This window comes from Colletotrichum higginsianum (assembly GCF_001672515.1).
Source record: "Colletotrichum higginsianum IMI 349063 chromosome 7 map unlocalized unitig_7, whole genome shotgun sequence".
In the NCBI taxonomy this organism is placed as follows: Eukaryota; Fungi; Ascomycota; class Sordariomycetes; order Glomerellales; family Glomerellaceae; genus Colletotrichum; species Colletotrichum higginsianum.
In genome coordinates this window covers 1,893,237-1,920,583 of record NW_017263917.1, presented here as the reverse complement: position 1 = coordinate 1,920,583, position 27,347 = coordinate 1,893,237, and the positions used below count along the sequence as shown (strand labels likewise).

At 53.3% G+C, this 27,347-nt stretch overlaps 9 protein-coding genes across 9 annotated transcripts; 5 read left to right on the top strand and 4 right to left on the bottom strand.

Annotated features, from left to right (window-relative positions):
• Positions 1 to 1,344: 1,344 nt before the first annotated feature.
• CH63R_10282 (uncharacterized protein) lies at positions 1,345 to 1,726 on the top strand (the record flags this gene model as incomplete). Its single annotated transcript, XM_018305256.1, is given in 2 exon segments — positions 1,345 to 1,491; positions 1,505 to 1,726. 2 exon segments carry the CDS (start codon positions 1,345 to 1,347, stop codon positions 1,724 to 1,726), a joined length of 369 nt encoding a protein of 122 aa, XP_018154680.1.
• A 693-nt stretch (positions 1,727 to 2,419) lies between these two features.
• CH63R_10281 (uncharacterized protein) lies at positions 2,420 to 2,794 on the top strand (the record flags this gene model as incomplete). Its single annotated transcript, XM_018305255.1, has 1 exon — positions 2,420 to 2,794. The coding sequence occupies one exon, from the start codon at positions 2,420 to 2,422 to the stop codon at positions 2,792 to 2,794; it is 375 nt and encodes a 124-aa protein (XP_018154679.1).
• Positions 2,795 to 6,682: 3,888 nt separating this feature from the next.
• Positions 6,683 to 7,675, top strand: CH63R_10280 (uncharacterized protein; the record flags this gene model as incomplete). Its single annotated transcript, XM_018305254.1, has 2 exons — positions 6,683 to 7,161; positions 7,222 to 7,675. 2 exons carry the CDS (start codon positions 6,683 to 6,685, stop codon positions 7,673 to 7,675), a joined length of 933 nt encoding a protein of 310 aa, XP_018154678.1.
• Positions 7,676 to 9,122: 1,447 nt separating this feature from the next.
• On the bottom strand, positions 9,123 to 9,590 carry CH63R_10279 (uncharacterized protein; the record flags this gene model as incomplete). The annotated part of the gene is made up of 2 exons (XM_018305253.1): positions 9,123 to 9,329; positions 9,378 to 9,590. The coding sequence occupies 2 exons, from the start codon at positions 9,588 to 9,590 to the stop codon at positions 9,123 to 9,125; spliced, it is 420 nt and encodes a 139-aa protein (XP_018154677.1).
• Positions 9,591 to 12,695: 3,105 nt separating this feature from the next.
• CH63R_10278 (uncharacterized protein) lies at positions 12,696 to 15,847 on the bottom strand (the record flags this gene model as incomplete). Its single annotated transcript, XM_018305252.1, has 4 exons — positions 12,696 to 14,693; positions 14,776 to 15,137; positions 15,177 to 15,337; positions 15,744 to 15,847. 4 exons carry the CDS (start codon positions 15,845 to 15,847, stop codon positions 12,696 to 12,698), a joined length of 2,625 nt encoding a protein of 874 aa, XP_018154676.1.
• Positions 15,848 to 19,692: 3,845 nt separating this feature from the next.
• CH63R_10277 (uncharacterized protein) lies at positions 19,693 to 20,122 on the top strand (the record flags this gene model as incomplete). Its single annotated transcript, XM_018305251.1, has 2 exons — positions 19,693 to 19,924; positions 20,016 to 20,122. The coding sequence occupies 2 exons, from the start codon at positions 19,693 to 19,695 to the stop codon at positions 20,120 to 20,122; spliced, it is 339 nt and encodes a 112-aa protein (XP_018154675.1).
• Positions 20,123 to 20,696: 574 nt separating this feature from the next.
• On the top strand, positions 20,697 to 21,155 carry CH63R_10276 (uncharacterized protein; the record flags this gene model as incomplete). Its single annotated transcript, XM_018305250.1, has 2 exons — positions 20,697 to 20,865; positions 20,989 to 21,155. 2 exons carry the CDS (start codon positions 20,697 to 20,699, stop codon positions 21,153 to 21,155), a joined length of 336 nt encoding a protein of 111 aa, XP_018154674.1.
• Positions 21,156 to 22,365: 1,210 nt separating this feature from the next.
• Positions 22,366 to 23,838, bottom strand: CH63R_10275 (tRNA splicing endonuclease subunit; the record flags this gene model as incomplete). The annotated part of the gene is made up of 1 exon (XM_018305249.1): positions 22,366 to 23,838. The coding sequence occupies one exon, from the start codon at positions 23,836 to 23,838 to the stop codon at positions 22,366 to 22,368; it is 1,473 nt and encodes a 490-aa protein (XP_018154673.1).
• A 1,410-nt stretch (positions 23,839 to 25,248) lies between these two features.
• CH63R_10274 (Major facilitator superfamily transporter) lies at positions 25,249 to 27,224 on the bottom strand (the record flags this gene model as incomplete). Its single annotated transcript, XM_018305248.1, has 6 exons — positions 25,249 to 25,296; positions 25,352 to 26,211; positions 26,268 to 26,535; positions 26,589 to 26,780; positions 26,839 to 27,013; positions 27,070 to 27,224. 6 exons carry the CDS (start codon positions 27,222 to 27,224, stop codon positions 25,249 to 25,251), a joined length of 1,698 nt encoding a protein of 565 aa, XP_018154672.1.
• Positions 27,225 to 27,347: the final 123 nt, after the last annotated feature.

Below are 27,347 nucleotides of genomic sequence, written 5' to 3'. Positions count from 1 at the left end.
ATTGAGTCTGCAGTGGGCAATCACGCCAAGGTTGCCTTCGCAACCAAGACCAATCCCTCTTGGTCCCGTGATCTCTCAATCCCACAATTCCTCGTTGTCGTACCCTCAACATGCGCACCATTGCGGTGTGCAACAATAACCACAGGGAGCCTACTCCTGCCTAATTCGCCCCTGTGATGCCTTCTGCCCTGATGTGCTGGTGATTATAATCCTCATGCAGGTGACCAACATGTAAGCCACTTCGTTTAGGCTAACCGACGTTCTTGACTCAGCATCAGGAGGCCTCGAAAGCACTCCTTGCCTGAACGGGGACAACCCAGTTGGTACCGATTGTGATCTACTCCAACCTTTGCTTATGAGGGATTCAGAGTAAAGCAGACTGTAGAAGAGATCACAGTGATTGTGGCACCAGCGTAATCTCACAATTCAGTCGGTATGATCGAAGTCTATAATCGAATCATTTAGATGATTATGGAGGAGAGGTGCCCGCAGCCTGAAACCAAGGACTTGGATTCTCAGTGAGACAGCATGGTAAAGGTTCCCAACTCTTGCCATCTGCAGAAGTTGGCAATGTCACCTCACAGGGTACTGTGCGGATTGCGCCGAAGGACCTAGTAGCGATAACATTCCAGACTCAACTTAAACCCAGACTACCTAATAGACGCTATGCAGTCCAGGACGAAGACATCGCTAGGGATTAACAAGATACAGGACGCGGCAGTAAGGCATGTGGCCTAACTGAAGCAGCACCAACTGGTAGCCGCCAACTACAATACTCTAACAGACAGAGCCTAACAAGCAAGACATGATCTTCCTTAGTGCTGACTATTTGAACATGGCGAGTGGTTTATAGTTATCTAAGAAGGAAAGCCCCTGAAGCTTGAACTAGACTAGAAAGAGCCCTTTTCAACAACAGGTTAAGAGGTTGACATCCTGCCTAACCGAGCTTAGACGGAGCTCCCGCAGCTAAGATGTTATCCAGTTGATGATGGATATTTTTCGCCAGTTAACTAGCCGTCGTATCGGAATCGTCTGTAGAAGGAGCAGATTGATCGGTCCTTCTTTATAGAAACTGTTGGCAACGACTGCCTTCCACTTCACCCCCCACCCCTCCAACTTTTTTCATCGCCAACCTCTTTTTTCTTCCCTTTTCCTTTCTTTTTCCAGCGACTTCATTACCTACTTCACACTATCCGTACACTATCACATCACAATTCGGATTCTACTCGTCTGTCCCAAACTCCTCCAGATCTCCCCCTTTCCCTTTTCCGAGCACGCGGGTAGCTCCAAGCCCGAGTTTTCAAACCAGACCAAACAGAAAGACGCCTCGACAATAGCTTAATCATGGACGGATCCTCCAGCGCCGATTCCCAGGGGATCGTGGACGGTCCCCCACCTCCATCGCAGCTGGCAATGAGTGAAGGAGGGCCCTCGAATGTCGGCATCGACAACTCCCACAACTCAGACAACCCAGATCACCCAGGCTTTATCGTCATCGATACAGTTAGTTCACCTGACCAAGCTGGTCAGCGAAGAATCACCCGAAGCGAGGATAATTTTTCTCTACGAACTGCAGCTCAAGACTCGCTGTGTGAACATCTATCAGTTCAGCAACCCGACAGGCAGGGACGTCCGCATAGCCGAGGCCAATCGATTCAGTTTGCCTCTATATGTCGTCACTGATGCCTTGAAGGGAGTCCCAGTCGTGGCAGAAGGCCCAGCCTAGTCCCTGAAACCAACCAATTCTCCCGATCTCGCTCCTGATTTCACCGGTGCCGCATTCGTCAACGGGTTCTCGAAGACTGTGGCCTCTTGTCCGATACCCCACATCGACCTCTTGAGAGGGAGAGACCAGATGCTTTACACCAAACGACTCACCTTGGGTAATCGGTATCCACCGAACAGACCTCAACTGCCTATGCCACCTCAACGAGAGTTGAACGACCATGTCGATGAACAAAATCAGAGATGGTTGATTGACTGGCCCCTTCGGGTCAAGATCTTGGAATCGACCTTCCTCCCCCCCCCCCCCCCCCCCCCCCGGGTCTATAACCTTCGACCGACCTTACACCGCAACTAGAACATGGCTCAATTCTTTATGCTGAAGGTAGAGGGACGTCTGATTCCTCTTCGACTTAGCCATATCGTTTCAGAGTTCATCGCACGCCTACCCCAGGACATTTTACCCCCGGGTATATAACCTTCGACCGACCTTACACCGCAACTGGAACATGGCTCAATTCTTTATGCTGAAGGTAGAGGGACGTCTGATTCCTCTTCGACTTAGCCAGATCGTTTCAGAGTTTATTGCACGCCTACCCTATGCAGACGACTTAGATGTGCGAAAGGGTGCTGTAAGCAATAGAGTAGCCTTGTTGTTACGATCTGCTGAGGGTAACCCCCGGACTTTTCAGTACTGATGACCTTCACCTACTGGGTCTATACCCGCTTTCCAGTTCAGACAACGGAAGGGTTTGCCAAGGATTCGGCGCAGAATGTCAAGAAGCAAGTCCCAAGAGTTGATCTAGGAGTCTGGTTGGTGTATGCTCCACACTACATTCGGTACCACGAAGAGATGGGCATGGCCCTATACGAGCACCCCTTCCGTTTCACCAACAATCACTACCAGAAGGATTCAGCCTGTTTCAAGGACGAGGCTTTGGTGCCGTATAGGCAGATCCCTGAGGAGGAGGTGTTGGATCTGATTGATGGCATGGGCCTTACCTTGGCGGACTTTGAGACAGTGATACCCTCCATGGTATTGGCCGTTGAGCACATTGAGGGATACGGCTGAGATGTCCCAGGAGCACCGAAGTATCGCTTGCGCTTAGTTATGATCTCCCTCCCCACTAACTAAAATTGGGAGCCGGCGCTGGTTGACGGCCTTCGTCTTGACGAAAGGGAGTGGAATACCTCGCTTCATCTGTCACGAGTTAGAGCACACAGTAAGGCATAGGAGAATAGGGGAGAAAGATGCTTATTCTATATAATGTAAAGAGAATGAGATGTGGTCTGGTTATATACATCTGACCACGTGAAACGGCACGTGAGGGGACTGATTCAAGGAGCTCTGGTATACGAGGGTATTCCTGTGACATCATCCATGTTGCGCTGGATGTTCTGACCAAAGTCGGGCGGGTAGGCTCTGGGCTCCTTCCGAGGATCATCATCATTGTCATCATGATTGTGTTGCCGGTTCACGACGGCATCCCAACCGTTCTCATAGTCTAGGGTAACAGGATTTGAGTGTGAGTGTGGAATGGCGCAACGAGCTCAGACCTTCCAGGTCCAACGAGTTGGAGCGTGCAATCCAGAAATAAATACATTTAGTACTTAGACAAGCTGTCACAACACTGCTTGCTGTGGGAGACTGTGTTCTTATCGCAAGACATGTGAATCGCAGGGCACATCGACTAAGTTCGACTCATCATAGGTACTGATTGAGGTTCGTTGGGTCGACCAAGTAAGTTCTTTGGTGCCTGGCCGGACCTCCGGTTCGGCCCGGCCCCACTCACGGACAAGTCTTACGTAATGACACACAACCCCATCGGCCATTTCGGGGGTGTCCGCACCCCCTGACTGAGATGGAATAAAAAGTTGTTCTCACGCACGGATCGTGCGTTTGGGCTCCGCAGGGCAGTTTGACACTCTGTTCCGGTTTGATGGAGTGGGACTCACTCACAGGTGCAGTTCGAGAGGTCTTGCTCGTTCTACCGGCCGTCTTGGATGAACACCTCAATTCGAAAGACTCTGGAGCCACGCATGTGAAAACTTGCGTCCACTAGAGAATATAGGATGATGGTTCTGTTTCTGAAGGACGCAAATACGTGTTTAACACTCAAATAAGGTGGGTGTCTTAGTCAGCAATACACTTTCAGCTACGTCTCCAAAAATCTCCATACTATGCTTTCCAACCAACCATGCCTAACACAAACGCTGTTAATTACTGCATTCGTGAACACGATACTCATTTTAATGTCACAGGGAAATGCTATTTTGTCGCCTGGACTCCTGGGTTGTGATCCTATATGTGATGTTGGGTGATGTCTGCATTAGAGATGAAATGCGCACTGAGGACAAGGGGAACATAAACCGGTTATCGATTTTACAGGTTTCCTGAGCTTGTTCCAAGATAGGCCTAGTGTAATGGGGCTCGCGTAGCCCGCATTTCCCACCAATGTCGCTCCCCAGCCGCACCAAGAACTTTGAGAACACGTCACCACGCACAACTACCCTCCATATTCTCAAAACTCATCCCAAATCGTCAACAATTGCAATGGTGGAGTGGCCGAGTGGTCTAAGGCGTGAGATTTAGGTTATGTAAGCAACCTCTCTCATGGGTAACCGCGCGAGTTCGAATCTCGTCTCCATCATGATACATTTTTTGGTGTTTTGTTATATTCGCCTGTTTGGTGACACTTCCTGTTCGGCCCCTCACCATTGGCTCTTAGCTCTTTCCTAATACAGTATCCTGAAGGCGGGAGTAATTATTTGACGTCTACTGGGCATTGATAAGTTGAGTTGGTTGAAAGGAAATGTATTCAGGTGAATTTATAGTCGCCCCCCTTCTACTCAGGAACAACTTCGTAGTACATGTTTGTGCTTCCAGAGCAGATCATCAATTAGAAAAATGAATTATGACAGAAAAACCCAGGGTGAGGTTCTCTGGAGTTGGCATTGGTTCATATCTGTCTTGAGTAGGCCCCGGAGTTGATGCTCACCATCACCTTGGTGCCAGCCAGGCTCTGTGTATCCTGTGTTGACACTATCCAATAACCACCCAGCAATGCACAGAATTTTTGAGCTCAAGTCATTGCATTAAAGATGGATTGTGGCGGCAAGTCATTCGCGACAGTAAGTCTGTCACCTCGCGAACACGCCGAAGCCAAGAAGACACGGGATGCCGAAGCGCCCCGGAATTATGGGGCCGCGTGTCCCCGCCCGACAAGCCTCGACATCTTCGCTATCAACAGGTACCTTCAGCAACCTGCAACCATCAAAGCATATTCGGGACCACTACCTAAGCATGAGGCTCATTTCATTTCCATCTTACTAAAGCCTTGGTTTGGTGCTGGCCCTATCATACGTATCTGAACGCCCAAACGTGAAATGGTAGCTGCGTTTCTCCCTTACTTGCTCCTCCACATCGTCAACGTCCATTCGTTCGGCCATTTTCCCTATAGAGAACGAGAATAGAAGCATTTGGGAGCGATGGACTCAACGCTGGCTGTTTGGACTGCCAATGGTCTAATGGGGGGCAGATGGCCGTGGCTTGGTCCATACTGCTTAGTAATACAACCAACCTCATGTAGGCCGTCGAGCATAAGAACATCAAAAGCATCAACCACACCAATATTTGATCTGAGATTACTTTTCGAATTCTCTCATTTTAGAACTTACAGGACTTCCATGCCAATTGGAACAAAAGGTATCACAAACCCAGGACCTTTTTAATATTGTGCCTGGGAACCCACGCATGCAACAGCTTGAGGGCGAGCTTAGAGGATCCTTTGTATTAGTATTTGCGCCTTTGCAGAGGCAGATCGAGTGTTAGTGTACTGACAGAAAACGCGTACAGACAGCCTGGACCCTGAACGATGCCGTTGCTATTTAGCTTCTTACACACGGTCATGGTTCAGTCTGTCGATGTTAGCTGCAAGGTATGCTGATGTTGTGTCAACGCCGGCAGCCTAGCTGGCTCGCACCATGGCTCAAGCTGACACTGGCCAGAATGAACTCAATTCTCGAACCAAGCCATGTTCTTGAGGTAATTAAATCGTCAATAAAGGATGTAGATGATGTGACTGCTCCAAGACTTGAGTCAATGGCAGACGCTCTGCCACTGTGGCATCCAACGACACCCACGGCGAGGAGTCTGCGTCCTTCTGATACTGAGTCTATTTTCCTCGATAATGCGTCCGACTCTTTGCCACTTTCCAGAGGCTCTAAAATTGAGGTTTCTTATGTACTTGCCTCCCTAAGCAAGTACCTTAGTAGGCTAATGTATCATCCAGTTCCGCTATCTGTTGTCGGTTACTGGTACCTTCTCTCTTTTGTCTCTGTCTTGGCCCACAAGTCGAAGGTACCTACTTGCCTACCTACCTACCTAGGTACATAATGGAAGGCACCTGCCTCACGCGCGTACGCCTAGCTCCTTCCCAATTTTGCCAGACCAAGGTAGCCGAGCAGCTGCCTACCTGATTAGGTGCCCGGGCAGGTAGCAGGGTAGGTCCCCATAAATCCTTCTCTTCCCTTAAGTACCTCCACGGCAATCCATCTTCTCCATTCCATCTTCTCGTCTTCAACCCATCTTCTCGTCCTCAACCCATCTTTTCGTCTTCGACCCATCCCATTTCCAGCCCATCTCGTCTTCGACCCATCTCCATCTCCCATCAGCACAAACTTTCAGTCAGCAGAGAAGTAAGTATATTTGTTTTACTTCACTCTTCGTGTCATTGATACGATTTATCGTCTCATTGAATGAGGTGATCCGACAGAACCTAACTGACCGATCAACAGATGTCTGACCCAAGCGCCTCCGCCCAGGGGCCCGTATCGCCCGCAGATACTTCAGTTCTATTCAACAGACCCAAGTTTCGAAAGGCGTGTTGGTCGGAACAGCCAGGCATCATAAGCAGCCAGAGAGAGTGAGCATCTTGGTCGTCTTGTGTAACTTGCTGTAATGGGACTAATTTTCTTCACTAGACGGGATTCATACCCTTCTTACCATGGGTTGAACACTTCTTTCGAGTGTGGCAACATCCGAGATGCCCTCAAGACGGATACCGTTTTCTTCTCTGTCGACTTCGAGACTCTGTGTCTTGAGAAACATTGGGAAGGAGGTTATCGCACCCAACCGATCACTGAGATCGGTATCTCAGTCCTCGACATGCGCACCATCTCAGGGTGCAAGAGCCATGGCGAGTTTGTGCCTGGCATGGCAGCTGAGGCTCCAGGGTGCTTCCCTGGGCCGACTGCTGCCGTGGGCCCTCTCCCATGCCGTTCCAACCCAGGGGATCGTGGCCTGATTTGGCGACAGCACGTCAGTTCCAATCACTACATCGTCGACGACTATAGCGACCATTACGCTGGGAATTGTCGGGACGTCGCCTCCGTCGATCACAACTCGAATTCCTACGGCTTTGCTTTCAAGTCCAGCAAGTTCGTCAAAGAGGTCAACTTGGCCAAGCTCATCCAGTCGCGATAGGAGAACGCCCGGAGAAGCAATTTGACTAGCGAGGAGAAGAAGAAGGGCGAAGGCCGCAAGATCGTCATCCTGGTCTGGGACTCTCGCCTGGAGGAGAAGACTTTCCGCCGTCTTGGACTCGACTACTTCTACCAACCGAACGCCGAGGTTTGGGACTTGCAGCTCCACCCGGCTTGGCGCTACTGTCTCGGAGCTGATCGCAACCACAGAAGGGAATCGGCCGCTTGCAAAATGATGGGAGTTGCGTACGAGACGGCATGGGGAGAGAGCCTTGCACACTGTGCTGGCAACATTGCCGCCTTCAATGTGCAGATAATGCTTGCCTTGGGCACCGCCACAGCGGAGCAAAAGGAGCTGGTCAAAGCCAGCCGACCCCTTCCCACCCTCCCTCAGTCTTGGGTCGATTATACCCTTGCCCAGGTGAATAAGCCCTGGCTGCTCCGGCGGATGGAGGCTGGTGAGGAATGAGGAGGCGATGGAGGCAAAGGCGGTGTTGTTACCAAAGTTTCTTGTTTGCGAGTTTAAGAATCAGTCGCGGAGTTTAATAATATCGGGCATGCACACTATGATCAGTTCCGAGTTGTTAAGCAGCTAAACCGCAATAGCAGCCTTCTGTGAGAGATGACTATCCACCCGCAATCGAGTGTGGTTCTGTCTGCCATTGAGATACGTAGCCGAGGCTGTCCCCAAAGGTAGGTATCTACAGTTGCACAACACTGTCGAGACAGGCCGAAAGCTTTAGGTTTTAATTCAAAGAGAACCACTAACTGGTGGTTCAGTCAAACGCAGACCACTCAGGGTCAGTCCCACAAGGCCAACTCGAGCTACCATATATTATCCAGCTGACATGACTCCCGCAGGTTCTTCGACCTCGTCACGATTAAGGAAATTCGCGCAGGGCATCGTCTTCCTTCTTCGCGTCTTCACTCACCAGGCGGATCGACGGAATTGCAAGCCTCCATTTCCCTCCTTCTCTTGCGCCCTTTTTTACAATTGTCTAGGGGAAAGCACAATCTACCATGAGTCCTCTTAGCTGGCACCGCAGAGGCTGTACCAAGAGCATCGAAATACCATGCCAGAGATAACATCTACGCCCTCCAACACCTGTCCCCCGTCCCAGCATCATCGTTATTCCGTTCTTCCTTCCGGCCGGGAAACCCGTCTTGATTGAAAAGGACGAGTGGGCCATGTACGTCTTATCAAAGGCAGACAGGACCCTTGAGGGCGACGCTTGAAAGTGTTCCCGAACTGGGATGACAAGAAATAGTGTTGGAGTTGTTGCAGATAAACCTCTTAGGCCACCGGCTAACGCCGCAGATGGTTGTTATGGAAATGTCTAGGCCCCCCTTCCAGGTCTCGTCCAGGTAAGCTGGCTTGAAACGGACCCAGTCCTCCGTGAAGTTGACGTGATTATATTCTCTTTGCTATAGTTGATGCCTACACTGGCCATCTTGGCCTCTCTCGTGCCAGCTGAAGCTGAAGAAACGCCCAAAGTCCCAACATGGGGATGGGGAAAGGACTTCCTCCACCGGTCATTCGATTGACTGTCTTGGGCTGATGATAGTAAACCTTAATGTTGCTAGCGGCGTTAAGCAGTTGGTCACCGACAACAAGGTCAAGGCTGAGGAGGAAGTCGAGACCTGTCGCAAGACATTGACCGGGCTGGAGATGCTCAGGCAGAAGCCGAGGCTGCTGGCACTCCCGAGAAAAGGCGCAAGGGCAAAAGAAGGCCCCTAAGATAAATAACCCTTCCAGCGCAGAAAAGGAGTTCCCCCAGCACATTCTCAAGCGAAAGAACGATCGCATCCTCAACGCCATCAAGGAGGAAGTTGGTGATGACAGTCTCGCCTGTCAGACTTCTGCTCACGCTCTATCTCGTGCGACGGTCCCAAGAGGAGCAACTAGCGCCGCGGCTTCAGCTACTCAACGTCCGACCGCTGGAGTTTCTCTCCCAATATTCAGACCAGTCCTCGGTCCTCCACTGCTGAGGTAACCGCTCGATCTTTTCGGAACGACTAGTGGGGAGACGCCAAGTGCCCATGTCACCTGCATTGGCAACCTCTAAGGCGACGAGAAACGCTCGCCAACTGAGGAGAGGCCGCTCTCGTGTGAGGTCAGCGGTCTGTTAGGTGTCAGATCATATAAAGAAATACTGTCGAAGGAGACATACCCTCGGAGAAGGTGTATGTTTGCGACCTGATGTAAATAGGGGATGAACCCATCCGGTCGGTTGGTTTGACTTGCGCGACGTTCGAGGCAGACGGGGCAGGCACGGCCTTCCTCTGCAGACGTCGTCTCCGAACTGACGATGTTCCCACCAGACAATCTGGCCTGAACGGAAGGCGCAGGCTCCGCGGGGGCCCGAGTCTTCCTGCGCAACCATGGTTGATTGACGCGCGCCAGGGTGTAATCAACCCACGACTGGGGAAGGGGGAGGGGGGGAATGCCCTTCTTGGCCGGGTCTGTCGAGAACTGTCCGTTGAGTTGAGCTAACTGCTCAGTCGTTAAATTGCCAACGGTAAGCAGCATCTGAATGGTAAATGCGGCATCGTTGCCAGCACAATGTGCAAGGCTCCCCGCCCCACACCACCTCGCAAGCAATGGCCAACCACTACAAGCGGACGACGCCTTTTCTGTGCTTGCGGCCATCTCCTCCAAGGCGTAATCGCCAAGTCGGATGGCCCTGCGTGCCCTTCTCCTCGCCGATCCCGGTAATGGATAACCTCCGTCACAGAGCTCCTCGATATACAGAGATGTAAACGGCGTCCATCTTCGCAAGATGTATCATGGACGTCGCCATATTCTTGCGATTATTGGTCCCGGGGTTGAGGGTGTACAAGTCTCGTAGGTCGACGGTAAATAAGGGAAGATGGAAGCGAGGGAGATTAGAGAGGGAGATATTTCCCAGGTCGGTATGTGCCCAAGTGGCAGATACAAATGCAAGTTTTGCGGTTTTGGAAGCGAGAATTCGGCAGAAACCTGATTCAACCTTCGCGTCCTTGCCGACGACTGTCTTTACCAGCCATCTCTGTCATCGCGGCGGCTGCCCAGGCAGCCGATGACGACCCATACCGCGGATACTAGGGCTATCGAGCGATAATTCAACGCCATAGTTTGCGGTGTTTTGGAATTATAAGTGGTGATATCACACACAAGTTAATACGTGTAAGCAAGTATATGCTACGCCATGTTCTTTCTAATGGAAGGTACTTGGTTTTATATGTCCATAGTAGGAAAGTAGGTGGGTGAGTTGAAGCTTGGCTCTCTAAACTCCTTGCTTTTGGACCACCTCTTCACTTTAATAAAATAATCCCTTCCCTCGCCTTCAGCCAATACATCTGGATTTGCCGTCCATCAAAATTGGAGCAAGCACCAGAACAAGCATCAGAACAAGCATCAGAACAAGCACAGTCACCACCAGAGCATCAGATCAAGTCATTTGCGTCAAACAGGCATTGCTATCAAGCACCTCAGTGTCCGGGTTGTCTCGTTCGCCGCATGCTTCATGGGACTTAACCTGGCTGATGCTGAGTTTCCAACAAACATTATGTCTCAAGGCAGGCTCCAACAGTTGCCTGTTCATGTTGTCAGATATTAATATCTTTTAACACACTTCTGCGATGATTGGGAGCCTGGCTGGCTGGCAGCGAGAAGTCCGCGTCTGACTGCCGGTGTCCCAAACAAGGTTTCGGGCGACTGAGATGACCCCAGTGACTGTTGCGTACGATGTATGATCTTTGCCCCGTTCAGTTTGCACAACCCATCTTGGCAAACGAAACGCGGGACAAAAAACTCAACAATCTAAACGTCGTTTAACTCTGAAGCCAAACCCCCCCTCCCCCTTCCTTGACGGAGTGTTTCTCATATCTGAGAGGTGGTGACTGTTTGCGACAGAGACGAATCATTTGTAGTTTCACGAAAGCGTCCCTCACAAACCTACCTTCCTTTCATGCGTGGCCAATTGTGAAGTCAATGGGAGGAGGTAGTGAGAACAGGATGGGTGGTCTCAATCTTGGTCAGATCGAACCGGCGAATGATTTTGAGGTCCGCATCCCGACCTCGACCCCATACATCTCACCGGCTCCGGCGGCAACCTTTCAAGCACCTCGGGAACCATCTTCTAGACGACACAACCTCTACAGCTATGCTAGGGTCGAAACTGCAACCTGCTTCAGAAGCTGCAGCCTCCATGACCAATTGCTTCCAGCTTGTCCAGCAGACTCCACCGCAGGCTCCGTGCTTCCGTCGTAGGTTCCAGGGCAGTCGGATGTCTCGGAGGGTCTTCGCTGCGCCGAGACATCGAGGAAATCAAACGTCTGCAAACGCCGATTGGCTCACAAATCTCATGTTTGTTTTTTTGTTGCGCTTTCGGGTGCCGTTGTCATTCTTGCGGTTGATTCTTGCGGCTTTCGACATTTCCATTCGATTGGAAGGTGACATCTGTCTGTCAGTGTTTCAACATCAGACCAGACTCACAGAAAACAGTCAAATCTTACCTTCTTCTGACCGGAGAGTCGTCTGGCCTGGAGAAAAGATGGATTGGCCATATGGCAGACGAGGCTTCTTCGCCCCGTCTCGAGCCAGCCTGCCCGCCTGAGGTCAAGCTGCGCGGTTCAAGTTGGGTAGTCGAGCCAGTCCAGGTCCCGACATTGGCCGAGTTCTGCGAGTTGCGCAACTAGGTACCCCGTAGACAACCCCCAACAAGCCCCGTCGCCACTTCCTATGATCACAATGGAACCAGACGCAGGGGTCTCTGGGAACAATATTCATTTCGGTGCCATCTTAGAGCTACATCTTGGAACTAATTACAGACACGGATACTGACGCAGGCACAGCGCACTTTCATCACCCGCCGGCCAGTTTTTCTCTCACACCTCCACTGGGTATCCGTTCCGATTCAAAAAGCACCGCGAAAGCTGAACAATAACAGAAGAAAAACCAATCACTCAAATCTGTCTGTTGTTCCCGCCTTCCAGCGCAGTCTTGACATGACTGCCCGAGTCATCGGTCTGAGTGATAAATCTGAAAGGTCCTAGACAGCAAAAACGCAAAGAAAACATGGTATAATAGCCCCCTTCCCCTCCTGTTGCGAGCCTCTCCATGGGTGAGATGACGACACTATAACTGTATGGGCTTTTTGGTTTCGCGCGCGCCGGAGAAAAAGACAAAATAGATCAATGGTGATTAGTCGAAACTGTTGAGAAGGGGGGTATAGTAGGAAAAGTCCCGCAGTCGCCCGATCATCGCTTCTTTTCTGTCGCGAGAAAGAAAACACAAAAGAAAATCCCGAGGCCGTTCGTTTCGTCGCCCATACCGGGTGGGGGAGGAAGAGAAGCTAGAGAAACTGGAGACGATCGCTGAGAGGTGACTTTTGATGTCGAGTCTCATGCAAGGCGGTGGGTAGGGACGACAGGGGAGGGGTGTGCCCAGCCGACTGAACAAGTTGGGGAAACGGAGACGCATGTTGCGGGCGCTCGCCCGGGACGGCTTAGAAGAAACTCGGCTTGGTGAGTACGCGGTACTCGACATAGTCTTCTCCATCGATGCTGATGATGGTGCCCTGAGACACAAGCTTACCGACAAAGGGCCCGTTTGTCTTGCGCTCGTACTTTATACCGCCGTAGAACTTGATCTCCTCGCCTCCGACCTTGCTGCGGTGCTCCTCCTGACTAGCCCAGACCTTGTTGAGCCGCTGCATCTCGTCGCGCTCGTGGAAAAGATTGCTCATGCGAGGGCCCGGCCCATTGCCGTTGCCGTTTTGCATGGGCATCTTGGGCATGGCCTGCTGGATCATGTGGGGATGGGCGATGTTGGCGGCGTTGGCAGTGGCGGCGGCGGCGGCGGCGGCGGCGGCAGCAGCAGCTGTAGCAGCTTCGTGGTCGGCGGCGAAGCGTTCGGCACGCATCTGAGCAGCCTCAATTCTGGCAATCTCGCGGCGGGCGCTGGCGTCAATCTTGTTCTGGGCCTGTACCGGCGTGCGGGACTGTCTGTTGTCCAGGTCGGGCAAGGCGTGCCGAATGCCTCGGGTCTCCGTCCTGCGGCTCTGGCGCAGCTCTGGGTTCCCCTCGGCCTTCGCCTCGAGAGACTCGGTGAGCTCCTCCTCTGGCTGGGGAACAATCACGGGAGGGGGGCCCATGCTGGTCATGACGCCAGGCTTGTTGAGGCCGTGAGCCACGCGCTGCTGAGACTCGTACACGGCCCGCGCCTCGTTGTGGGCGCGCTCCTCGGGGATCTCACCCTGGTCGAGCTGCCACTGGCGAACACGGCAGTATTCCTTGACTTCGGCACGGGACAGGTTCTTGAGATGAGGCTCGAGCTCGACCTCTTCCCAGTGAATCCACAAGGCGCCTGCTCCTACGGGGAAGTTACCATCCACGAAGCGCTTGTCGCGAGTCTCCCTAGCCACCTTGACTCGGAACATGTCGTTCTGTCCGAGGATACCGTAGACGGCATGGCGATTCGCAGGATCCTGTTCGCTGGAACCTTTCCAAAAACCAACGATGATGCGCGTGGGCCGGGTGCCGAGCAGGGGATCGAAATGAGGCGTTGGGATAATCTCACGTGCCGGCTGCGTTTGGACGGGGCCTCCGCTTATCGTGCCGATACCACTACCGGTCCGGCGACGTTTGGAGTCCGGCCGCGCCGGCATCGTAGCGTGGTCGGGGATTTCGGCTCCATAGGCGATGGCGGGCGCCACGACGTTCTCGGGAGGGGGGTTCTCCTCGACGCGGCGGACTGCTTCCTTGGCGGCGGCCAGCTCTGCGGCATTACGAGCCTCCTCTGTCTGCTCAACAGCATCCGTCCGCAGCTTGACATACTCCTTGACTTGGTGATGATCCATGCCGACGAGGTGGTCGGCGAAGACGACGCGCTCAAAGGTCACCCAGCTGCCACCGGGCCCGGGAGGCAGGGGGTAGTCAGCGCTGGATACCTGCTCGCCGAACCGTGTGTTTTGCTGGATGCGGGTGCGAAGGCGGTCACGAACGTCGATGAAGCCAATAACGGCATGCTTGCCTCTTGGGTCGGGAACAGGTGAATCTCGCCAGTAACCGAGAATCACCCCCTTGACACCTCCCAGCCCATGCCTACGGGCTAGCTTGGTGCTCCGCGGGGTGCCCTCCTTCTCCGTCACAATACCGTTCTCCATCTTCTCCTCGCTCAAGTCGTTGAACAGAGACGCTCGCTTTCGCTTGGGGTAATGTGAGATGACGGGCTCGTCTTCGACGTCGGCCATGTTCTCGTCCTCTGGGTCCGACACGACGCGGAGAGGTGATGATTTGGGCACGCCATTGCGGTTGCCTACAACGATCTCATCTTCCAAGGCGCGGTCATTGATCCCTGATACAGGACTCAAATTCTCGGGAGGGGGGCTCAAATCGTCATCATTGGCAGTATCATCGTCATCCAGGCCCGGGGGCTTGACGCCATTTGAGCTGTGACTGTTGTTCATGTTAGCGAAGGCCATGACGCGAATGAGGTTGTCATCCTGGAGCGTCTCGGATTGTCACTGTATCAGGTGCGCTTGCATGATCGGCTCGTTTTGATTGAGGCAAGTGACCGATTCTCACTGTGATAAATGACCAAGACATGTTGGTATGGCCGAGAAGCCGACTGCGGCCATGAAGCAATGAGAGGGGGGGGGGGGGGGGGGGGGGGAACAGAAGACAATGTGCCATGTTTCCGGTGAGAGGAGTCCAAGGTTGAGGTCGAGTTGAGCAGGGGTAGAGGAGCTCTGTGCGTTTCCAAGTAGATGATGCGACCTTGTCGCCAACTGACTCGGCCACCTCTTGACAACTCGACAACACTTGCGCTCTTTGCTCATGAAACTCGCAATCAAGGAGGACAGATAGAAAGATCCGAGTTGGTTCGGAGAAAATCTGGGGCGACGCCTTCGAGAGAAAAGCCAGAGACATCAAATGAGACAAAGTGCCTGGGCCGTGAGTTCAGATCTGGCTGAAATCCAACATACATTTTCGGTTTGGCTGGGATGGAGGGCTAATCTTGTGGGAGTGACATTGTGAAAGGGCTCGCTGGGTAGCGTAGGGCGGGAAAGGTTGCGTCAAGACGAGAATGAAAAGGTTAAGTAAGGAAGCTGGTGCAGCGTCGAGGTTGAAATACTCAGGCTTGCGGCTAAAGACGATAGTTCGAAATGATCAAGCCCATGATGATGACAATAATCAAGGAAGGGAGGGCGCGTTTGTGCTCGCAAGAGGATGATGAAGAAACTCGAGCCAACCTCACTTGATGGTCCATAACTACTCGGACGGGCAAACCAGAAGGGGGGCATCAAGAAGTTGTCTCAAGGCCACGGGGACCATCTGGAGAAAGAAGTCAAGTTAAAGGAATAGACTGGAAACAGAACTGGATGATAGGGAGAGGGGGGACACTGGAAAACACTGCCCAGTGCATGACTTCACCACTGGTCATAGCGCCATTATGGTCATTTGAAGTGAACGACATGCGACAGCTCGGGCGAAAATGATCAAGTACAGTAGACGACGTGGAGGAAATGGAAGAACAAAACCGGAAAGCTTACTCTGTGGTGGTAGGGGTCTCAACAACTGGGGTTTGTCGGTGCTGCTGCGACTCTGAAGGTGCAACCGACGTTTGCTTGGTTTCGACGACCTCGGTGGTCTCCATCGTAGTCGGTGTTGTTGGGTGGTTGGTGATCGGGAGAGAGTTCAGCTGAACGAGAGGCAATGATGTCGATGCGCGTTCTCGCAGGAAACCCGAGTGAAACCCCAAATTGGCACGGGGTAAGCGATGGGAACTCGCAGTTCAACCAGTCTATTTGGATGGAAACAGGCGATCAATCTGAATGGGACAGTTGGCGGGTGAGGCGTTGTCGAGTGAGATGGTTGTGTGTGGTTGTAAGAAGACAAGAGGCTAGGGGGAGATGGGTGGGTTGGGGAGAATAGACGGTCCCCCCCAAAAAAAAGATCGGGGGATGCTTCGGGTTTGAGGACAAGATTGATTGTGACTGGACGGGGGAGAGTGGAGACTGGAAGGCGTGTGAAAGGTGAGGTGATGAGGTATTGGATTCCTCAGCCTCTAGCGGTATCCCGTGTTATTATCTGCGGGTGGTTAGGTTAGGTACCTTAGGGGAAGAGAAGGCAGATGAGGCGAGAGGAGTCCCAAACACCAGATCCGCAGTTGAACTTCTAGTCCCAACCAGGGCGGGCAGCTGACAGCGGGCGGCGCGTGTGAGCAAGTAGGCAGGTTATGTTAAGTCAGGGTGTACAGTACGTTACGGTACCCGCAAGGTAGCCGTTGTACAAAGTACTACTGCCTACGCTGTTCCCAGAGGCCAGAGCACGGACGCTGACAGGTGGAAAAGCGCGGTAAACAGGCTTCGGCGCGGCTTAAACGAGATGAAGACGTCTTTAGCGGAGAGAACTGCTATGATTGACGGCTGAGAAGACAGGTTTTGGACGATGAAATGGATCGAGGACGGGTTGAGGGAATCGAGATTGTGGATTGGTAAGAGAGGCAGACCGAGAGAAAAAGAGAGAGAGAGAGGAAGAGAAGCGTTGAAACTAGAAAAAGGAGGACCGTGTGCGAGACCATACAAGGTGCAGCGAGGGTAAGGCAGGTTGACTCTATTGTGGTCCGGGTCACAAGAAACTGGGTTGGGTTGACGTGTTGTTTGAGCATTCAAGGGGGGCGTGTAAAGAAAAGAAAAGGATCGGAATTCCGGGGGTGGGAAAGTAAGGGGCGGTGGGAAAGGAGTCAGAGAGAAGGAAAGGCACGCAAGCGATTGGAGCGAGATGGGAATGAGATGCGATGGAGAAGGGGAAAGGGGCGTGTGTTGGGAGACGAGATTTTGAGAGTTTTTTGCGCCATGGAAGACGGGAGAGCAGGATAAGGGCGAGCGAGGGTGAGCGAGTGTGTGTGTGAGAGAGACACAGGTTTTAGTTTCCCAAGGGAAGACTACCTAGGCCAACCAGAGTTGCGGATGTCAATTTTCAATTCCGGGGGGGGGGGGGAGTGGTTCCAGTTTAGTGAGTGAGTTCCAGCTTCAGCAGATGAGGACGAGAGCGAGAGTGAGAGAACCCAGCCAGCAGAGCGAATGAGAGACTGCGCCCCGAAAAGGTACTCGAGACCAATGGCCAAGCCAAATAGCCAAGGTCCATGGTTCGTTCGTTTCGTGCTTCATGGGGGTAACGAAGGTACTGTACGGTACGGTAAGGTGCGAGCTACGGGTGATTTGATAAGGACAGATAAGGGAAAGGTAGACATCGCCCCCTTCAAGCAGTCAACCTGACAGGGCTAGACGCGTGTACCAGGCAGTTTACATCAATAGTACACTTTCTCAGGCCCAGCCAGCCGGATTGCGCATTCCAGGTCGCCAAGGCCACGTCGACCTGTACATGCATGTCCGCATCGCACCAAGTCGTGCCAGATCAGACAAGCGCACCTCAGTCACTCAGTCTCGTCGCTCATTTCATTTCAGTCACTTCAGTTGCCAGAACAGTCCCCGTCCCAAGCCCCACTTGTCAGCCAGGTTCAGTTGGACTCACGAACGCCTCGGACTCCCCTCCAATACACGAAACCTGAGTCGTACACACACCTCTAGGCGATAGGGCCCGTTCTGGGGCGGGACTGGTAACGAGGCAGCGCAGTTGTGACGAGAGTTTCGATCATTGGCCCGTATGACTTCTCGGCGGGGCTCTCTCCAGGGAGTACGATGTACGGGGACAAGCTGACTGCCGCCTCCATGCTCTTTGGCAATTGGACGGACGACAAGGCGAGGTAAGATAGGAGCATCTGGGTACCGTAACGGTACCTTTGGAGAAACCCAAAAAATGTATCAGTGCCTCAAGCTTCCGAGATACAACGGTGTATGCGATTGAGAAGGTTACTCATTCTCGATGCACAGGGTTTGGATACTTTCTCTCGTCATCTGGCCGCAGTAGGTTTTGGTATTTGTTATATGCCTGTTTTCATTCGTTTAGTTTTTCTCTAGTTGGTGCTTTTTTGGTGGGATGGTCCGTATTCTGTCTACGCGCTCAGAATCTCTACGTGCAAAGGCCCAACCTAATCGGGCGGCGCAAGGATGGTGGCAGAGACTGATTGGTGCCCTCGGAAATGGTGTCCCGCATTATCTGCTCACGATCTGCCTTTTTTTTCCCACGTTTTTTCACTTTTTTTTTCCTTTCTAGTTCTTCGTACCGTCATGAGACGGCCACTTGCCCCTCCCTGATTCCCACCTTGGGTTAAGCTCATTCGGCACACTGTATCGGTATCAGGTCTGGTGTGATGGTTTGGAAAGAGCCGGCGGCATGTACGTACTGAAACAGGCGACTCACTGGAGGTACTTGTCCAAAGTAGGTACCTGAATACTGTACCTACTGATTTCATCAACACCTGGAGCCCGGACTGCCTAGCACAACCCAGCCTCCCTAAGACAACCTGGTTGGTTGCTTTTGCTTTCGCTTGCCGCTCGTTCTTCCTTTCTGACACGCCAAAGGAGAGGGATCCAACCAGCCAGGACTCACCACCAGTTTTCATGCGCGCGGGAAGAGAAATGGACAAGCGACGGCAACTCTGCCTGACCAGTCAGGCAATTCCAGCAACTCAAGCCATTCATTCCCCGCAGGAATCTTGTTGCAACACGTGCATCGCTTTTTTTCTTTCTCTCTCCATCCGTTCTTGAGTTGCGTGAGCGCTCGCTTCCAAGGGCGCCCGACACGTTGCCCAATATCACTCGCAGCAAGCGATCAACTGTAATAGTGTAACCTAATGCTCTGACGCCATGAGACGGGGAATTTCGCTCATCCATGGCGCGGCTGCGGTCCTCATGTACCTGACTCCCTCGGCGCTGGAACCTGGGACTTGCAGTATTGCGATTACGAATCCCATAAAAGTGAGGTACTAATAAAATCAATCATCTCATTACGCTCGCGGTAAATAACCAGGACTGACACTGCATTGGCGTATCAGATCGCATTGTCCCTCGCCGTCCTTGGCCCCGCCAGCCGTTGCACCAGCTATTGTTCCCCATAACATCCTTGCTCGCTCTTCTCAACCCTGACCAAGAAGCAGGGCATTACTCACCCTTATGTCATGCCCACCTAACTAACAGCCAAGATGCCGATACTTGGCGTGGACAACCAGTTGTTCTGCGCAACTCCCTTCGGTTGTGAGTCGAGTCAGCCTCAGCCAGATCATCAGATGCGATAGTCTACGAACATATGCGAGAACGAAAAAAGGGAAAAAGAGGTGTGGAGTCGAGCACCCCCCCCTTCCCACGGGCCCTTTCTCTGTCAGTAAACCTGGCTTTGAACAATCCCTCAACCCGAAACGCCGCAACTCTCTCTGTACCCTATCCAGAAACCCTCCGAAACTGGTGAGTCCAATGATCGATGGTTGAGTAGGGGCGAGCTGTTCGGCTGCGCGCACCCTTCCCCCAACGCAGTAGACTTTCGCCGCAACGCCGGCTCGGATATTATCTCCATCTCCAAGTGGCATGAGAAAGTGCATGGATGCCGGGAACTCGCATGCTCACGCGGCGACGCGCCGACAAGAAGACACGATGTCCCATCCTGATCCTGCTGCTGTTCTCGCAACCGCGCCGTGGATTGGCAATGATTAGTATTCCGAGGTCACAGAGTACGACCAAGCTCCCCGCGGGGTCCGAGGGATGCGTGTCCCGAGAGGCAGCAACCAGAGTTCGGCTCAGACTTGGAACCTTTTTTGACTCTCGTGCGCAAAAAAGTATGCTAGAGGCAAGTTGCTATTGACACCCATGCTCGTCGTCGTCTCTCCCGAGTTCCCACGCGCTCAACTACCCTGCTGGGATAGGCAGAGCCACACAACCCGGATTTGTCCCCCAGCTGCAACCCGCTGCACCGAGATTCCCTCTCGAGAGACTTTGCCACTGTCGGTAAGAATAGACCGCGCAACAATTTCTAACCTTGCCTCCCCTCTCTGTGTCTCGCTACTGTTACCCTTTGTCTTCTCATATCTTCAACCATTACAGTGTGTTTCTAGGTAGACCAAGCAGAGGGTGACAGCAAGGGCGAAGAACTCATGTCGGATGGGATACACCATAACCGAGGGCCAAGAGCGAAACAGCGATAATCATGATATCCCTTCATTCATAAAAAGATTCACGGGTGGTGGCCCTGACGTGATAAGCATTGCCACGACGAGAACAGTCTAGAGGTTCAAGCCAGCATTAAGGGAGGACCTTGGTGGGGCCGTGTTCAGCGGCCTTGGTGTGCTCCAGCATCGTTTGGGCCAATGATGGTTGCTTATGGCGCATCGGCCCTCTGGAGCCCATACCTTGAATGAGCTAAGCATACTTATTCCAAAATTGAGCGGGAATAATTCATCAATCAAGCAAGGCAACATGCCCGAGTGGTTAAGGGGACAGACTTGAACTAAACCGGCCTCCCCGCCGGCGTATTCTAAGGTATCTGTTGGCTTCGGCCGCGTAGGTTCGAACCCTGCTGTTGTCGTATTAAATTTTGTTTTTTGGGCCACTATGCATACTCCCAGCAGTTTTTGCCTTCTCTGTCCTGCCATACGCCCTGCGAGCATCTCGTTTTCTCGCGTACGGTCCAACAGACAGACTTCAACGATGGCTCCGTTGGCAACCCATCCGGAAACCGATCTTAACTACCCGCTGCGGCAGATATCTCAGCCTGAACAATGTACATAATCTAGTTGTTGCCTTCATGCACTTCCCCCTCCCCCCCCTCCTCCTCCTCCCTCCTATCCATTCCCGCGTCCTGCTTCTTCGTCTTCTTTACCATGTGATTGACTGTAGAGTAGAGACCGGAGCCCCTTGTCAACTCTATCCAATACAATTCGCCTAAGCAAGGCATTGATAGGCAGGCACACTTGTCAGAAACACGACGTTGCAGGGTCAGGCGTTAAGGCGTTTGTTCTGATGCCCTTTCGGGGCGGGGGGGCCGGAGACTACAAACTTCCTACTAGATAGTTGGATGTATGTCCGTGCGCAAGGTTATCTCTGTAATCTTTTATTGCTGAAGGTGACCGACGCAATTGGCTGCGGGCGGGTGTATCTCCACCTTTGGTGCCGAGAGCCGGTGCTCGTTCCAGGAGGGGGGCCCGGCGACGAGTCCTCCCTCTCCCATCTCTCAATTGATTTCGCCGAGATTTTTGAAGGGTTACCGTTTGCCATTTGACATCGAAACACGCATGTTGCCTCTTAGCCCCCCCCTCCCCTGCAACGGAGCCCTTGGTAGCGGGAGAGAATGGGAGAGTTAGTCTATCCCTCTTCTCAAGCCGTAGTCAACGCAACAACCCGGGAGGGAACCTGCACATGTCAGTACCTAGGGATATCAATAGCCCAAGATTCCCTTTTCCGTTTCCCTCCGCAACTCAGACTTTGGGCGCGGCTGCGCATCGTACAGTTGCGGCATCACAGGCAAAGGGCAAAAGGCAAACTGGTTAGCACGGAGTGCGTGTTGCATTAAACAAGCCTCCTGGGTTGACCGCGGGATTCCTCGCCAATTTCCCCAACCTATCAAGAAGAAAAAAATTACACCTTTTTTCCTTTTTTCCTTCGTCTTCTTCTTTCAAACTTTAGCTTTTACCCCCCCCTCTCGGTGGACACGGCCTCGCCGTTTAAGCCTTGGATGCCTGACCAAAAGAGAAATTAATCATCAAATAGTGCCGGATACACTTTGTCAAGTTAACTTCCCGCGGGGATCTATAGTTGCTAGGAAGGCACACGAGAGGGCGGGGGAATGAGTCAACCGGGCGATATACTAGGTAGGTAGAGGATAGAAATGTTTACCCCGCGCACCAACTCAATCACAACCTGATTTCAGGAACCGACGAGGAAAAGGCTAAATATGGCTGGCCAGAACGGCTTGCAATGGTCAACGTGTTGTGGTTGGTTCAGTAGCGATGTACAGAGAGCCCGTGACCCGGAATGCTGGCAAATGTTGTTCACGATGTTCTTGATCGCGGGCTTGAGCAGAGTCGATGTACCGGAGCACTCGGAAAACAAGATTGGCGGCACGTTTGAGGGCGCAGATCATACGCCCTTCCCCACCCCTACATCAGCCGTGAAGCTCTCTAGTTGTATCCGTACATGACTCTAAATACTTGTATGATGGTTTGGGTATCCCATGGAGAGCCGGCCGCTCTCCTGCACCGACGTTCACAAGACGGGCGTCCAATCACCGGCCGCGTCCCCTGCCCCTTCCACCTCGCCCCCGTCCACCCCTCCCGCCCCTCTTCCCGCCACGGAACCCGCCTCGGTTGTCAAACCTCTCATACAGCCTCTCCTCCCCGAACGCCGCCTGGCCGAACCTCATGAAGTTCACCAGGCCGCGGTCCACAACCGCGATCAGCACGTTGCGGTACCCGTGCCTGAGCCTCTGGTACAGTCGCCCCGGCCCACCCATCGTGTTCAGGTCGGGCGGATCGTACGGCGTCGAGTCCAGCAGCGCCGACACCTCCTCGAACGACGGCACGGGGTCATCCCGCGCGTCGGCGACAGCGATGCGAATATCCGGCGGCGGGAGGTCCGTCACGCGCAGGTTCGGATGCTTGGATGGCTTCCACACGTGCCAGTGAACCTTGTACGCGCCCTCCGGCGCGACCTGTTCCTGGGGAGCGGCCGTTGGCTGGTACCGTACGAGGAGCTCGAGTTGTTTGTAAATGAGGCTGTATTGGCGGTAGACGCCGGGCCTAACGAGGGGCCCGTAGGGCGGCGGCGTGGGCGCGGGTCTGTCGAGGAGTGAAACGAGCCACTGCCATAATGACTTCCCTGCAGGTTGGGGCTGAGGTACAAGATTGGTGGCATCAGGCGGCGCGCGCTGGACGTAGTATCCTAACCGGCGGAGATGCGAGTAGACTTGGTATTTGGGGAGGGTAATCTTGCCCCGCTCGCCGTCCATGCCGATAAAGAGGGCATATGCGGCCTGTAAACTCAGGGGCACGCCGGCGTCGAATTCGTCGTCTGAGCCCTCGTCCGCCTCCTCGCCGGAGTCTGCTTTTGTTTGCTCCGCATCGTGTACGGTTCCCTCCGCAACCTTGCTCTCCGGCGGCGGCAAGATCTCCCCAAGCTCGCGAAAGGGCCACCAGAGATCCAGGCTGCCTCTCTCGACGAGAAACAGCGCCTCCTCGGGCAACAGCCACAGCTTTCCGACCGCCGGCCTCGGCGCCTTGAGCCCTCTAATAACCCGTCCCATCGATTTCGCCTGTGGTCCCTTCATTTCCTCGACGACGGCGACCCGCTCCTTTGCGTAGATGGGCCCCGTCTCGGCCAGAAACTCCTGCAGATACTCGGGTCTCGCGAGCCCAGACGTGTCCCCGTCTTCGACGGCCTGCAGCGTCTCGGGCCAGTAGTCGGGGAAGTACCACCCTTTGCTCCAGGTGTCGCGGTGCACGCGCGAGTATGAGAGCACCTCCTCGATGACCTGCCTGCTCGTCTCGAGCGCGTTTTCCTGCGCGCGGGTGCCGTGCGACTCGAAGTCCTTCTGGCCCTTGCGCACCGCCTGGCTCGAGACGCCCTTCTTGTTGAACATGGAGGCGAATAGGCGCATGTCGAAGAGCCCTTCGTCCTCGGCCTCATCGCCGGCGCCCGAGTCGTTTTGGAGCTGAACGGCCGGCGCCGCGGTGGGGTTGTCGTCGTCGTCGAGGGGCATTTTCGCTGTCTCTGACTATGGGCTGCTCTTTCTTCTTAAATTTCAGGAGTGTCGATGGAGGATGGGTGGGCTTCCAGGATTCGGTTCGCAATTGGGGTTATCTCGGTCGCATCGGCGTACTGGTAGGAGGAGTAGGAGTCAAGAAGGCGATGTGAGTCTTGAACATGGCCCCTCCAAATTGGGGGGGGAAAAATTGGGCAGCTGCGCGAAGAAGCTTGAAAAGCTTGGGCCAATTGGAGTTGCGAGTACAGAACCGCCGAAAGTCACCACCTTGGTTGGATACCGTACAGTAGATACGTGCTATTATCCAACACCGAGACTTGTTCAATTATACCAGTCAGTCTTCCTTTCAGTTATATCATTACGACTCGAAGGACTGGGGTTGCGTATGAGTATTTCAAAAGCATTGGATGAAGGTTGTAAGCACACAGAGCAACAAGTAAGTAACTTCGGTGAACTCCGCTGCGAGTTTGTAGAGACTGGGAATGAGCGTGAGCCCTCGTCAAACTCAACTAAGAACAAAAACCGCGACTCGTGGCTCCTCCTCGAGAGGGACGGGAGCTTTTCTTATGTCGGAAACTGCGGGATGATCGCCATATGAATACAAGTCTGTACCAATGCTCTCGCAGCAACTGGACCACATATCCAGGCCTTCCCCTCCCTCCTACTTTTCTTCCCTCTTGACTTTCTTTCCCGTCTCACCGACGGTATCGATGCTTGTGTCCCGAGACAAACTCGCCTTCCTTACGCGTGCCAAGCTGACACAACGCATGAACGTCGAGTCCCCGTTTCCAACAAGAGGTCACCAACGAAAGCATATATGGACGAGAGATGACGATTGATCCTGAATACTGAGCTCATCTCATCTCCGTACGGTGCGTCGGAACTTGTGAGTCCTCATCATTGATGATATAGCAATTGTAATAAAACCGCTGCCATACAGTTCATACTCTTATCAGCACATGACGCCCGTTGGTATTGGTCTTGTATTGCCCTTTTCACCCCGAACGTCATCAGAAGCCAACAGCCTGTAAGTCTTTCCAAGTACCTTGTTTAGTCTCGTAGTTACTCTCGGACTTATGGTCCCTATACTTCTCCTCGATCTTCTAGTTTCTCTCGTGTAAATACTTCCACGACCCCGTTGTCCCGAGACCAGACCCGAGATGGGTAGTGTTAAGTTCAGACGGCGGCAAGACTGTCACGAAGTATGCGTCCGGGAGGCGTCTGTTGTGGCAGTCTCTGCTATTGCTCACATCGATGCGGTGCTTGGTTTATACCCGTTGCGATAAATACCTCTTTTCTGAGCACGCTTGCAGATTGATGTCAAAGGGAAGATGATTGATAACCTGTCTCAAGACGAATTATTGCTACCAAAGCCCTGTTCTCGCTACTTATCCGACCCAAGCCTAGCTATCCTGTCTTGGCATAAGGACTGCGTCTCCTAAGTCTGGAGCCTCGCTGTAGTAGAGTCAGCTTGAGTCGTGGGTGTGCTGCATGAGGGAAGAGTTCTCACCATGTAGAGTATATAGGGAAGAGGCACAAACGCGACAGCGAAGATGGCCAGGATCATACTCGACCCCAGGACTTGGAACTTGTAGTACAAGATCGGTATCAACAGAGGGAACGTCGCCCCGCACATGCTGGTGAACAGTTCGTTCCCGGCGAGGACGGAGGCGATGTGGTCCGGGTACGACTCCGAGAGGTAGTTCAGGAACGAAATGTACAGCAGCAGGGCACCGGCCGTGAAGAACGCGGAGCCTACGATGGGGATCGCCCAGTGGAACGAGGGCTTCGCGGTCCATCCGAACCAGACCAGGCTGGCCGGGATTAACAGACACCCAATCATGGCGGCATGGAGATGCTTTTCCGGCTCGATGTTCCCGTTACGGTTATATCTGGGCTCCAGACGCAACCGGTAATAGAGGAAGAATGGAGGGATGGTGATCAAAACGCCGACAATGAGCCCCAGGAGCGCCAGGCTCTGTGTTCCGGTATCGAAGTGGTATACCATCTTGTAGGCCAGCGGCAGGGCCTCAAACCAGATGTACATGAGGCCGTACGTTAACGAGGTGTACATGTTGACGAAGAAGACGGTCGGCTCCGTCAGCACCAGCGTGAAGGGTCGGACGAGGTGCACCTTGAGGACCTCGGCGCCTCGCATGCTGTCCGCCTTGAGCTGCGCCTCGCAGACAAAGCCTAGGTCGCCGGTGGCCCTTCGGAGACGCATAGTCCGCCGGTAAAGGATGTTGTCGGCGCTTGTCTCGGGGAGGAAGAAGACCAGGACGATGAGGATGAATGCACCGAACCAGCAGATGATCCAGGCGGTCCACGTCCAGTCTTTGACCTGTACCGCGAACCCGCCGATGATGGGACCTACCGGTGTGTTGGGTCAGATACACTGCACAAGGGGAGCGGGTGTCTGGTCTTACCTAGCGTGGGCCCGCAGATGCCGAGGAGCGCAAAGCTTGCCATCACATAGGTGTGCTTCCGCGTGGCGTAAAGGTCCGTCAGTATGCCGTCGGCAGATCCAAGGATCGGGGACCCGAAGAAGCCGGCGACGAAGCGGAACCCGAGGAGCATGCCGAAGTTGGTGGCCAGCGCAGTCGGGATCTGGGCGAGGGTGAAGATGATGAGGGCGGGGATGTAAACGGAGTTTCGGCCTATTTGGGGGACCTCGGATAACGGACTCCATACCATCTGTACCAAGTCAGGTTCTGATACAAATCGACGGCCTTAAGATGTGCACTCACGGGGCCGAGTCCATATCCTAGGACGAAGACCGTCAACCCAAGGAGGGCGACAACGTCCGAGACGCCGAAATGCACCTGAACGCCATGGACCCCCACGGTATAGATGGATGCCCCGGCGTATACGGCGATGATGAGAAGGCACAACTCGAAGCTGACCACGGCCTTCTTAAAGCCGGACCAGTTTCGCGGGTTCTGTACACTTGTGAGTTGGCAATCATGGTGAGATGGAATACGCGGAACGCTGTCGTACCTCCGGATCGTTCGGCAAGAACTCGACGAGATGCAGCCCCCTTCTGTTCTCGATTCCATACTTCTCCCACGTCGTGCGGCTTATCGTCTGATTGATGAACTCGTTGTCAGCCCCCTTCCCATAGTAGTCCAGCGACTGTCCCCGTACCTCAGTATGTCTTGATGCATAAGAAAATCTGTCACGAGAAAATCAGCACGATAGCCCAGACCCCTTTATCTCTGCCATACTTACGCCGAGGCGGCTCGATCATAGACCTTTTCGGTGTATCGTTGGCGGATCAGGGGATGGCGCTCGTCAAAGTACTGGAAGGCGGGGGACCGGCCCCCCGTGGCCATTCGGATCGCCTTCCACGCAAACGTGTCTCGCACAAAGTCGGTAAACCCCATGTTTTGCCTCTGTTTCTCGCCGGTTGCTTTCGGTTTACCTTTCCAATGGCCAAGACCTCTAAAGAAAAGGGAAGGGACCAAGACACGTCGACTCTATATGAGAGTGAAGGAAAAAAGAATGAA